Below are 12,850 nucleotides of genomic sequence, written 5' to 3'. Positions count from 1 at the left end.
TTATGGGGGCTGAAAACTTTAATATATGTAAACGAAATTACAGGGAAAGGAGCTCAAATTATACAACCACAGGGTATTACGCATAGAAAAGAAGAACCAACCCCCGCGGCCCCCCCCCCCCCCCCCCCCCCCCCCCCCCCCCCCGCCCCGCCCCCGGAGGCATAAAATTAACACTGAGCCCCAGTTCCTAGAGCGAGGTTCGACAGCTAGAGAGAGAGCTAACAATTAAATATACCTTCGCTTCAGCTAGAGCCATTACCAAATCTGCTGGCTTTTCCCTCCTAGTTAACTTTCTCATCTATGTCTGCACTCTAATTCACAAGCCCGGTAAATCTTGTGAAGCTCTGTTAAATCAACTCAATTTATCGACTACTTAACTGAATGGAAGGACTAATAAATTAAGAGACAGGATCAAAACATAGGAAACTGCTTTGTACCATGCTCAAGTTTACAAGATGTGGAAGAATAAATTTATTCAGTTCATTAAATATTCTAACAGGCTCCATCCCAGATAAAGAAAGCTTTTTCCACTAATATGACCATACCATTATAGTGAACTCATATCCCATCTCCCTTAAAATTTGTCGGCGAGCCATCGACGATGAACCGAAATTTATCTGTCATAAAACCAAGTGAAAAATAACATTTACAACCCACTAACCTCCCCGCCATCAACAAAAGAAAGAAAGAAAGAAAAAAAAAAATGTAACAGCCTTTAATCTCTGGCTAATCCGACCATTTTGAAATCAGGAAAACGTTAGTGAAAAGAATTATAAAAATCGTAACAAAAGAGTTTGTCGTATCTTTATTGAAGCTACATAAGTTGAAACGAATAGTCAATATTGTAAGACACTTTTGCGGCGCAACAGCAACGGTATTTTGCTCACTCTTTTTCTCCCTTTAGTTTCCTACTGTCATCTAGGGAAGGCAGAGACAATGAGGTTGGGAAAATCTTGTACGGTGCAAGAAATGTACCGTAAATGCGGAACTGTTGGTAGACATCTTCTTTTATCTTCTTTCTTTCACGCTCCTCTTGTAGATGATGCTTTTGAGTACTCCAAGACTTGGCCGTGAGAGAGGAAAGAAGCTTTCCTTTTTCTTTTGTCCCAGTAGTTTGTACACTTCTCAGTTAAACGCTGCTAGAAAGAATGTTTCTATATAAATATTGGGCCTGGGCCTCGAATTGGGCCTTGCCTGTGTCGGGACGATCTTGACAATATACCCCAGCTAACGTCGGTAAATGGAACTCCATGGCTATATGGGGCTCAAATAGAAGGATAATTCTAGAGTACACAAAAAAGGTGCATTCCAAATATGTAAATGAGTTTTTTTTTTCTTTTTTAAGTATTTTTTAAACATATTTAATTATTAAGAAAAAAATATATAAATTCATTAATAATCACTTTTTTAACCATTAAGAAAATATATATATATATATATATATATATATATATAAATTCTATGAGAATTTTGGAATTAAACAAGAAGTAGAAGCTGGTAGCATAAAGATTACCACTTTCAAGTTTCAACCCATCTGAGGATAGTTCTTCTGGTTAAACAAGTTTCACAAGCAAATGAATGTTGGTAATTAAGAGTAACAGAAACATAATTTAAAGACGCAAACATGTTACATACCACTCATAAGTACTTTACGATATTAAAAAGACATAAAACATGCGAAACAAATTAAGGTAAAGTATGTCTAGGAACCCTGTTCCCGTTCTCAAAAAAAGTTGACTTGATTTTATTAAGCTTGACCAACACGTCTTTGATATCCATTCTTGTATCTGGTAATTCTTCAGAACACCTCAAGCCTAAGTCCATGATTGAAGAAAGAATACTTTGTAAGGTAATGGTGTCTCTTCCATCTTCTATTCTTAGTAAACCTCCGTCCACAACTTCCATAATTCTATCTGGAATGGATGCATTTACCAACTGCCTCAAAGTAAAGCCTCCAACGAACATGTCGTCGGTGGGTTTCTTCCTCGTGATCATCTCCAACAATGTTATGCCATAGCTGTAGACATCGGTTTTGATGGATACCTTCCCTTCAAATCCATATTCTAAAAATACTCACAAATTGTCAACAAGGCATTTTATAAGTTAGCAACTTTTGTCTTAATAAAATGACGTAATTTATAAGTAATAATTCACATGTGCCATCCAAAAACAAAGAGTATATATCCGAACTATAAGCAAGCTCTTGAACTAGCCCTTTTGGTTCATTAAATAAATAATGGGATTGGACCAATTAATTGCATGTTAACTTCAATAATATTTCCCTAATTTTTTCCACTTCTACTATAGATAGTATTTTGTAGTCTTTGTGATCGGGAATCGAAACGATTCCCTTCCTTCTGTACCTTGGCTACATATATATATATATATATATATTAATATATCATCAAAAAAAGAGAATCGTAAATGCATCTACAATATACTAAAATTGAAACTCATTACTATAGGATGCATATAACATAATTTACTTTAATGCAAGTATTTCTTTTTAGTCTTTTGTAAAAGTTGCGTATTGGCATATTTGAATAACAATACTTAATAGTTATAATTGCTTTGAAAAGAGTTTGCCTTTAAATTGAATAAAAATTTCAAGTCATTGTGAGTTTGCAAACTCCCGCAACTTGCACAGAAATCTTGCTAATTGTATCATGAGAGGTTGGGTCATGCAAGCTCTTGAATGCCACCATTCATGTGGTTGTGAGATGGCCAGAATTGAGCCACTCACAGCCGGTCGCTGATTGAGTGATATATATGCTTTTTGTTAATATTAATGATGGATGGAAAAATTAACAGAGCATCCATCCTTCTAATAAAAACATCCCACATGGGTTTATTTCCAAAAAACATTGCACATAAAGCTAAACGTGAGTTCTTTGTAGCATACTAGGTGGATTTTTTAACCATAACTACCTTATGAAAACATATATTCACTTTGGTGTATTTGTTTGGGATCATCCATGTCATATGAATATATTAGTTCATATTCATATACGTTTATCAACTGTAAGACTAGTTAATATGAGGAAAATTGCCAAGTAAGTTGTTACCAAAAATTTGTAAGATCAACATCCTGCTATTTATCCTTTTGATAGTTAAAAAAAGCTGGGTAAATTCATGTACATACATACCTGGTGCGATGTAGCCAATGGTACCAAGAGTTTTGGTGTGTGTTGCATCTTTGTTTTCGATTAAAATCTTTGCAATGCCAAAATCGCCCACATGTGCAACCATGTCCTCATCCAAAAGGATATTTGTAGGCTTCAAATCACAATGCAATATAGATTCCGATTGACCATGGTGGAGATAGTCTAAGGCTGATGCAACATCAACCATAATATTTATTCTCTGTAGAAGATCCAAGCAGTAGTTATGAGAGTATAACCATTTTTCAAGGCTACCGTTTGGCATGTATTCCAGCACCAACGCTCTAAACTCAGGATTAGTGCATGTAGTTATGACCTTAACAAGATTTCTATGTCGAATTGTCCGTAGCACCTTGCATTCTGCATCAAAACTTTTGAAAGTACCTGACAATTGCAAACTTAGAACTTTTACTGCAACAATTGTCATGTCAGAAAGTATTCCTTTGTACACAGAGCCAAAACCTCCAACCCCAAGCAAGTTGCTTTCACAAAAGTTGTTTGTCCCTTGGCAAAGCTCTTGATATGATATCATTCTATGTCCCAATGCAGGCAATGCATTAAGTGAAGTTGGTAACTCCGTGTTACCCTTACAATGTCTTCTCAGCAAATAAACCAACATTACGAAGATTATAATTGATGCAATTACGGGAAGAATAAATTTGAGCAAAACATCTTTCATCTTTGATTTTTGGTAGGTAGGGTTTGTTGGACAAGGTGGAACTCCAAAAATTGGATTCCCACAAAGTGCACTGTTTCCTAAAAATGATTCTGCTGTGAAGTTCACAAAAGGACCACCGAATGGAATCTCTCCTACTAGCTTGTTGAAAGATAAATTCAAGTGTTTGAGAAATGGAAGTGCCTCAAGGGATTTAGGAATTGCACCAGACATATTATTGTAAGAAAGATTTAAGGTATCTAACCCTTTTAAGTTCCCAAAAGATTGCGGAACGTCTCCTTGAAAGGAGTTGTTTGAAAAGTCAAGATAACTGAGGCTTTCAAATGCTCCAATGATACTTGGAATTTCTCCAGTAATTTCATTTCTTGACAAATTCAGATATTCGAGAGTGTCCAATTTTGTCATGTTCGAAGACAAATGTTCACTCAAGAAATTCGATGACAGATCCAAGAACAATAGATTTTTGAGGCCCCATATATTTAGTGGTATTGGTGATTCGAGTCTATTGGAACTTAACCGTAGGTCTTGTAGAAGACTGAGGTTTGAAATGCAATTTGGGATGACTCCAGAGATTCTGTTGTTTGAGAGATCCAGCTCTCCCAAATTCCTTAATTGGCATATCTCTTTTGGAATCAATCCTTCAATCATGTTATTGTAAAGATGCAATCTTTGTAATCTTTCTAAACCACCGATTGTGAAAGGGATATTCCCAGTCAAATTGTTATCTCCCAAATCAAGCCAGATCAAGCCTTTCAAAAAACCCATTCCCATCGGAATATGACCTCTTATTTGGCATTTGCCTGCAAGAAAGATTTGAAAGGAAGCCGAAAAGTTTTGAATGGAATCTGGAATTATTATATCCAATGGATTATAGGCTACGTCTAACCTTCTCAAAGATCTACAATTGGATAAAGATGAAATGAAATTGGTCTCTTGATCTGTAGCCTCCTGGCCTATTAGCTGATTTTTACCCAAATAAAGATCTTGGAGGTACTTCAAGTTTCTAAGACTTTTAGGAATTGGTCCGGAGAATAAGTTTTCAGCAAAGTCTACTGTGATGAGCATGGAACAATTCGAAAGATAGGATGGGATATGACCACTGAGTTTGTTGGCAGCAAGTATAATTTCTTCAAGATTAGGGCAAGAATTCCCCGAATCTAGTGATGGAAGATATCCTGAAAGGAAATTTTCCTGTAAGTTGATAAGTTGTAAAGAAGAAAGGTTGAAGACTTTTTGAGGTACTGCCCCTTTGAAGTTATTTGTTCCCAAATCCAAAACAATTAACATCTGAAGTTGCCACAAATCAGTCGGAATGCTTCCTTGGATGTGGTTTTCCTCTATTTGGAATTCTTGCAACCTCGACAAATTACGTATGGTAGAAGGTATGATTCCTGTGAAATTGTTACCTCCAAGATATAGGACTTCAAGGTTTTGTAAATTGCCAATTAAAGTTTTTGAAATACCCCCCTCAAATGTATTATATGCCAAAGATAAAACTGCAAGCTCCCCACAATTATTAAATTGGGAATCGAGCTGACCGCTAAATTTGTTAAATGAGAAATAAAGTCCTCTAAGATTGGGACAGTGGCTACAAATATCATTCGGAAGAGCTCCCAAAATGTGATTAGACGTAACAGCAAAAACATTTAGAGAAGATATGTTAAAGATGACTGAGGGTAGTGGACCAGTGAGACTATTGTGCTCCAAATTCAAGAACTCCAACATTGACAAATTGCCGAGGGACGATGGAATTGCACCAATAAGACGGTTTGTATCAAAAATTACCTTGCGAAGCTTTCTACAATTATGAATGGTAGGAGGGATGCTTCCTTCCAATTGGTTGAATGCCAATGAGAGTTTTCTCAAGCGATGTAAATGACTAATCTCATGCGGAATAAAACCAAAGAAGTTGTTGAAAGAAAGATTAAGTGAGACTAGGAAGGAGAGGTTACCAATATGAGGAGAAATATTGCCTTGGAGACCCATGAAAGAAAGGTCCAAAGCGGTGACTCTTTGCCTACGTCGGCTGCACGAGACCCCAATCCAATTACAGATCGAGTTTGGAGCAGTGGACCAGTTAGTAGCCAAGCGGGTTTCATTTGGACTAGAACTGATACGAGATTTGAAGGCAATGAGAGCAGATTGGTCCGTAAAATTGTTAAAAGATTGGATTAGTTGAAACATGCATGAGTACTGCACAAACAGAAAACCCAATAGCAATAGAGGGAACATATTTCCTATGAGCACCATGAGTGCAGGAGAGAGAATTAGGAGAATGTTTATGAAGAAGTAGTGAAGATGATAATAGGCCGGTGTTAAGCTAGTAATATAAAGGAAGTGAAGTCAACCATTGAGGCTCATGGAAGTCAATATGGGTCCGGCTATTACCAGTCATTTATCGTTGATTATTAGGTTGGTCCGTGTGAATGTCGTTTAAAATGCGGAACTAAATTTTCCAAAATAGTAAAAATTCGACAGAATGTTAATGAATTAAATTTATCCATATTTATTTTTCATTTTTTTTGGACTCGAACTAAAAAATAAATAAACTTCTAGAATGAGCAAATTTGATTTCAGAAATACTCAATTCTCCTTTCTTAATGCACAAATCTCGTTACATTGAAAAACCAACTTGTTAAAATTATTTTCATTTTTTCATTTCTAATTAGAGAAGTGATATATTTATAAAATGATTTTTTATGAATAAACTTAGAAATTAATGTGAGTCGATATAAAATGTCAATATTACTATAAAAATAATTTTGGAGCCGTATGACCCTTGTGTGTGTGTATATATATTATATTAGACCCTTTAATTTGGTGATTGTTAAGGTATAATTTAAGTAATTAATTAGATCGATGAAGTGGTGATTTAACACAGTAACCAAGTAAAAGTACAAAGTTTGAATCTTGGTTCTACCCGTTATTCAATTTAACTAAATATTTCATATATTAATGACTTATTTATTTATAGTAGTCTAATCTGAGAAGTAATAAAATATAATTAAAATAATTAATTTTATCTTTAACAATCATGAAGTCAACAGTGATAGTTAACGTTATATCAACGTAGATCGAATGGATGGAGATAAGAAGCATGTAAGGTTGTTTTAAAATCTGCTAGTCCTGAGTATTTTTATTTCAACAACTTTTAATATAATTATATTTAATAAAAAATATTTTTATAACATAAATATACTCCTTTTAAAAATATTATAAGTTGTGTGTCATTGCTTTTTCTATTTAGCCAGGGATGAATTAATGGTTGAAGGTGACAGCTTCTTAGGTCGGTCACCTTCCACGGCCCGCACTCCGGCCGTAATCTGTTTAACTTTTCACACGCACAAGTATGGATCCACATGGGGCTATTTATTCATACGTCCTTATCACGAGAAAAACATTTATTCAGCAAGCTGATTACATCACGTACTTGCTTTTCCTCAACAGATGTGTGGTGTAAAATTGCTATATCGAAGAATAGAATAACTGATCTTATCACAAAATTTTGTTGAAAGTCATTCAAATATGATCGTATTATGCACGGCAGTTGGTTAGATACTAAGTCATTTGAAAAAGCAAATCAGGGAATTAGAGATGGATTTAGATCAGATTCTGCTGTATATTTGAGAGTCTGATCAATGCTCTAAAGAAAATTGACACAAGAGTCAAAGAAGCAAGCTGTAAAGATACACGGCTTACGTGACACGTCTATCCACTTTCCTCCAGACCAGCATCCGTGAGGCGTGAATCACGGCTTACGTCTATCTACTTTCATATATATATATATATATATATATATATAATATAGGTCAACTTTCTTAGTCTTTGTAGAAATAATACATCGTAATTTACCCTTTTAATTATGATCAGATAGACTGGAAGTCATGGACGAATATTTGGTGGACCCGAAAATCTGTAATTTTCTTATATACATGTATATGGTCAACTTTCTTATTCTTGATTTCTAATCTTGTTTAATATTCCATGCACTTCTTCCAACAAGTTTTTGAGTATTCAAAAACATTTACAATTTGATGTGCTACGACTTAATTAGCCACGTCAATTTATAATTTTCCAAAAATAACATCACTTAAGTTATATAAATGTCCATATTTTAAAACATGTTTGTTAAAAAAAAAATAATAATAAATGATTGGGGATATAATATATCATCATTACAGAAAACGATTGTGGATATATTTTACAAAAAACATCTATCCACACGGGGCTAGTTCAATATTGGGGAAATGATAAAAATACAATTCTTTTTATAATTTTTTATATAATTATATTTTAAATTAAGAGTATTTTTATAAAATAATTTATAAAAGCCATATCAATTTATATAAATATCTTCATTTTAAAATATAATTATATAAACAATTCTCAAAGAAGGTTATACATATATTATTTACTCATATCCTTATCACAAGGTCCTAAAATTTTGCTAAAAGTCATTCAAATGACCTACGGGCTACGGCTAAGACCAATGAAATTTTTGGTGGTTCAAGATGGCCCAAAACAGACGCAAGTCACTCGACCAATCAGGCATGGAAAGCATGGTAAGTAGGACAGACAATCCTAAAAGCTGTCTCGCTGGGTCCGGTTAGTCGACCTAAGCTAAGCACTGCTAAAAATGTGTAGAAATTAGGGGATCATTAATTAGAATTTGGAGCCGTATGACGTACTTGCAGCCTCATAAGAGATTAGTTGACTGAGGCTTAAGGGCAATTTGGGATGGGGATTTTATACCTCCTTAGAACAAGAAAATATTTAATCAGCAGCTAGCTCTACATCACCTACTTGCTTTTCTTCAACAAGTGTGTAATGTAAGATTGTTAAATTGAAAAATAGAAGAACTCATATCACAAAATTTTGTTGAAAGTCATTCAAATGACCCCACGGCTACGGTGCCAAAGACTATTAATATTATCGTGTTATGTGCGCCAATTGGTTAGACGCAAAATCACTCGAAAAAGTAAATTAGGGGATTAGAATTTGGTTTAGATCATGACTGATGAGGTTTGAAGTGCATGTAATTTGAGATATTCTGTTGTATATTTGAAAGTCTGATCAACGCTGTAAATTAAAGAATATTGACACAGAGTGAAAGGAGCAAGCTGTAAAGAATCAAGATACAGTACTTCAGACCAGCATCCGTAAATCACGGCTTGAGTCTATCTACAGAACTTGAATATGTGTGGAAATAATACATTGTAATAGACTGGAAGTCAAGGAGCAATATTTGGTGGACCCGAAAATCTGTAATTTTCTTTTATATATATATATATATAGTCAACTTACTTAGTCTTGATTTCTAATCTTGTGATTCTTCCAACAAGCTTTTGAGTATTCAAAAACATTTAAATTAATGCGCCCCAGTTTTTTATCAACTAAAGTATGATCAGTAGTTCTCGATTGACTTGTAATTATCCACTGTATGCAATTACTGCGTTGCCTATTGTTTATGTTTTCACCTAATGACTATAGCTATTTAAGATTTTCGTAAATGTCGTTAACATTGTTCTTCGGGCGAGCTAGCTAGAATCTAAATGAATTTTTGGTGATTTTCACAACAAGATTAGAATAAAATAACAAGATCATCAATACATATATAAAATAGGTTCACCATATTTATTGATTATTTAATATTCTCGAGAGACTCAAATGACTAACAATAATAAATGGAAAAATATAATTGCAAGCATAATTGTGCACTAATCTGTGCACCAATGTGATGTGATTGGTCAAAAAGTAGATTTTATTGAAAATAGTATTAATTTAAATTTTAAGTATAAATAAATCAGTATTGGTATACAGATTAATGTGTAACTGTGCTTATATGTAGCAAAACTCATAATAAATACTGCAAAACTCACTCGATACATATTGCAAGGGGATTTTTCCCTTGAAGTCTAAGAGGTCCAATTAAGCTCGGCCCAAAGAAGAAAGCTATTAAGTCAGCCCACCAGGAGGCTCCTCTGTACATGACCTATAGGAGGGATGGTGCTGTAGAGGATGAGACTTGTCGATCTGAGGTCCCCTCGAGTAGTGTCCAGTCCTCGAGTACCCGCCCATATACAGAGAGCCATTGATCTACTGACAGAAAGGGGATAAACAGACCAGAAGGGAGATAGACTAAGAGAAGGAAGTCGGATAACCACGTCGCATTAATGGCTCCACCACCTAGACAACACGCCACATTAAATGACCATAGTCGCAAAGCCACGTCACATTAATGACACTGTCGCATAGCCATGCCACACTTAAAAGCTCTAACACAATGAACAGTACGGGGAACACATACGTCATGGAAGGAGGCATTGTTTGCTCCTTAGACTAATAGTATAAATAGCATATCCCATGTATGAGAATACTCTCTCTAATCCCTAGACTCTTTTACTTATTTACTACACTCCAAGAATATTTACTAACTTTGGCAACAGAGGTTACTCGGCCCCAAGGCCACTCTCTCAAACTGCAGTATTTTCTACCTTGTGCAGGGCCCATCTTTGAAGACCTGAGTCGTCAGAGCTTGGCCCAGAGGTGTGCGAAACATGATACTAACAGTGGCACCATCTGTGGGATCGTAATAGTTCTTGCGTTTTCTTTTCATGCCCAAGGCAACCCATTCCGAACAACTCAAGAGAGATATGGGAGACGCCATGGAAGCAAGGTTGAAAACCATGGAGTGGGTAATGAAGTTAACTGGAGAAGTGGAGACACTTCTCAAAGAGAATGAGGAACTTAAAAAACCTCGAAGGGAGCAAGACGGCGGGGCAGGATCCAGCGACATTGAGAACAAAGGATCACATGCAGGACTCAGCAAGGATGAGGAACAGAAAAACATGTAGGATGAGTTTCGCAGCCTCAAAGGGAAATACAAGGAAATAGCGAGGAAAGTGGGTACGTCATCAATGGTAGACTAGTTGCTCACAAGCACAGCTCTGCCCTATATTGAAGAAGTAATGGCAGATCCTTTGCCACAGAAACTCAGAGTCCCTGCTATGGAGATGTATGATGGAGGACAGGACCCCCTTGAGCACCTGGAAATCTTCAGGGCTCACATGACGTTGTATGGCTTCCCTAGAGAAATAGCTTGCAGGGCGTTTTTGTTGACCATGAACGGGTTGGCACATGTATGCTTTGGGTCACTGACACCTGGATAGTTGGATAGCTTTGGCGAGCTAGCCAGGTTGTTCCTAACCCAGTCCATGTCAAATCAGAGGAGGCAGTGTCCGGCTACATACCTCCTCACTATAAAACAAATGGAGGACGAAAGCCTAAAGTCCTACTTAGCCCAGTTCAACAAAGAGCGCATGACCACCAATGACTAAGATGAGAAACTAACCTTGGCGGTGCTTCTAGGAGGCATCTGGCCATGCTCCCAGTTTATGACCGAGCTAGCCAGACGGATTCCTACGACACTGCAGAAATTCATGGACTAGACTGACAGCTTTATCAATGCAGAAGACACTCTGTGCGTTGACGGAGCTGTGGAGGAAAGAAGTGGAGTGCGCAAAGAGGAACTAGAAGGCCCCAACCAAGGCTAAGCCTTATGAAAAAGGGGAGAAAGCCTTCCAGGAGAAGTGACGAGAAGAAACCTCGGCAAAGGGATCTGGACCATGGTACCACCAGCCCACGTTCACCGTACAAAAGGAAGATGATTGGAGAACAATGCACCGCTACTGCACATAACATCAATCCACATCACACAATACCAAGGACTGCTTCTCTCTAGAAGGAAGGAATATGCAGAACAACAGAGCCACGAGGATCGAGGTGATCGGCACAAATGGGCAAACAGCCCTCAATGACAATTGGCGATGAGAGGGCCACCCCAAGCCCCCCATTCACCACCAAGGTAGCAGCCCCACCCCCTCTCTTGGGGAGATTCGACCCGTAGCTAGAGGGTTCACATGCAGGGGCGTTACCTCATGAAGCAAGAAAGCACATGCCAGACGGGCCGATACTACAAGGTATACTTGGCAAAGTATCATCCCGCAAAACAACAAAGGGGTGACCTTTCTTTGGCAATCTCATTCACGGAGGCTGATGAAGAAAGGGTCCTGTACCCCCGCGACAATGCCCTAGTGGTCACAATGTTAATTGCCAACTTCACCACCCACTAAATTCTCATCGATAACGGAAGCTCCTCGGAGTTCCCATTCTGGGGAGCTTTGGCTAAGATGGGTATTGAGGCCTCCCAGCTACTACCAACCCCCATGCCCTTAAAAATATTTTCTGGAAGCATTGTCTAGCCGGTCGAAACCATCACACTGTCCATCCTTATGGGAAGTAGCCCCTACATGGCCCTTGTTATGGTTGACTTCCCAGTGGTGAAGACTCCTTCAGCTTACGACACCATCATCGAGAGGCCCACACTCAACAGCTAAGGGCCGTCACGTCGATATACCACCTCAAAATGAAGTTTCCAACTCCATAGGGAGTGTGGAAATTTTGAGGAGAGCAACTATCAACGAGGGAATGTGGTGTATCTTATAATGCTCCCAGGTATGAACCATCTACTTTCAGATTTCAAAGCATGTGGTGTATGCATGATTCTTTTCAAAGTTGTGTAAAGGAAGTTTGAGATAGACCTACATATGGCTAGGGTTTAATCAAACTGGCCACCAACTGAAGTGTACCAAGATTACACTTCGAGCATGGAATAAATCTGTGTTTGGGTGGGTTGATTAGAATATAAAAGAGTTGGAAGATAGGCTGTGAGGCTTGGAATCCCAACTTCAAGTGGATTACTCTGAGGACGTTGAGTCTGATTATCTTGTTACCAAACTGGAGCTCGTGGTATGGGAAAAGACAAAAGAAGCCAGAATTGCCCAAATAGCCAAGAAGAGGTGGTTAAAGGAAGGAGATAAGAATTCAAAATTTTTCCATGAGGTAGTTAATTAGAGAAGAAGGAGCTCGGTCATTATGCAAATGTGCCTTAAGGACAGAACCTTGTTGAACTCTCCAAAATCAATACACGCAGTAGTTGTGGAGTTATTTCGAA

General features: G+C 37.4%; 1 protein-coding gene and 1 pseudogene across 1 annotated transcript; both read right to left on the bottom strand.

Annotated features, from left to right (window-relative positions):
* Positions 1 to 1,252, bottom strand: LOC122276994 (annotated as a pseudogene).
* A 246-nt stretch (positions 1,253 to 1,498) lies between these two features.
* LOC122307603 (probable LRR receptor-like serine/threonine-protein kinase At3g47570) lies at positions 1,499 to 6,146 on the bottom strand. Its single transcript, XM_043120574.1, has 2 exons — positions 3,147 to 6,146; positions 1,499 to 2,063 (listed from the first exon to the last, which is right to left on the bottom strand). Exons 1-2 carry the CDS (start codon positions 6,085 to 6,087, stop codon positions 1,687 to 1,689), a joined length of 3,318 nt encoding a protein of 1,105 aa, XP_042976508.1. The 5' UTR covers positions 6,088 to 6,146; the 3' UTR covers positions 1,499 to 1,686.
* Positions 6,147 to 12,850: the final 6,704 nt, after the last annotated feature.

This window comes from Carya illinoinensis, chromosome 1 (genome assembly GCF_018687715.1).
Source record: "Carya illinoinensis cultivar Pawnee chromosome 1, C.illinoinensisPawnee_v1, whole genome shotgun sequence".
NCBI lineage: Eukaryota > Viridiplantae > Streptophyta > Magnoliopsida > Fagales > Juglandaceae > Carya > Carya illinoinensis.
The sequence above is the reverse complement of the archived record's forward strand: the minus strand, read 5'-3'. Positions and strand labels throughout refer to the sequence as shown.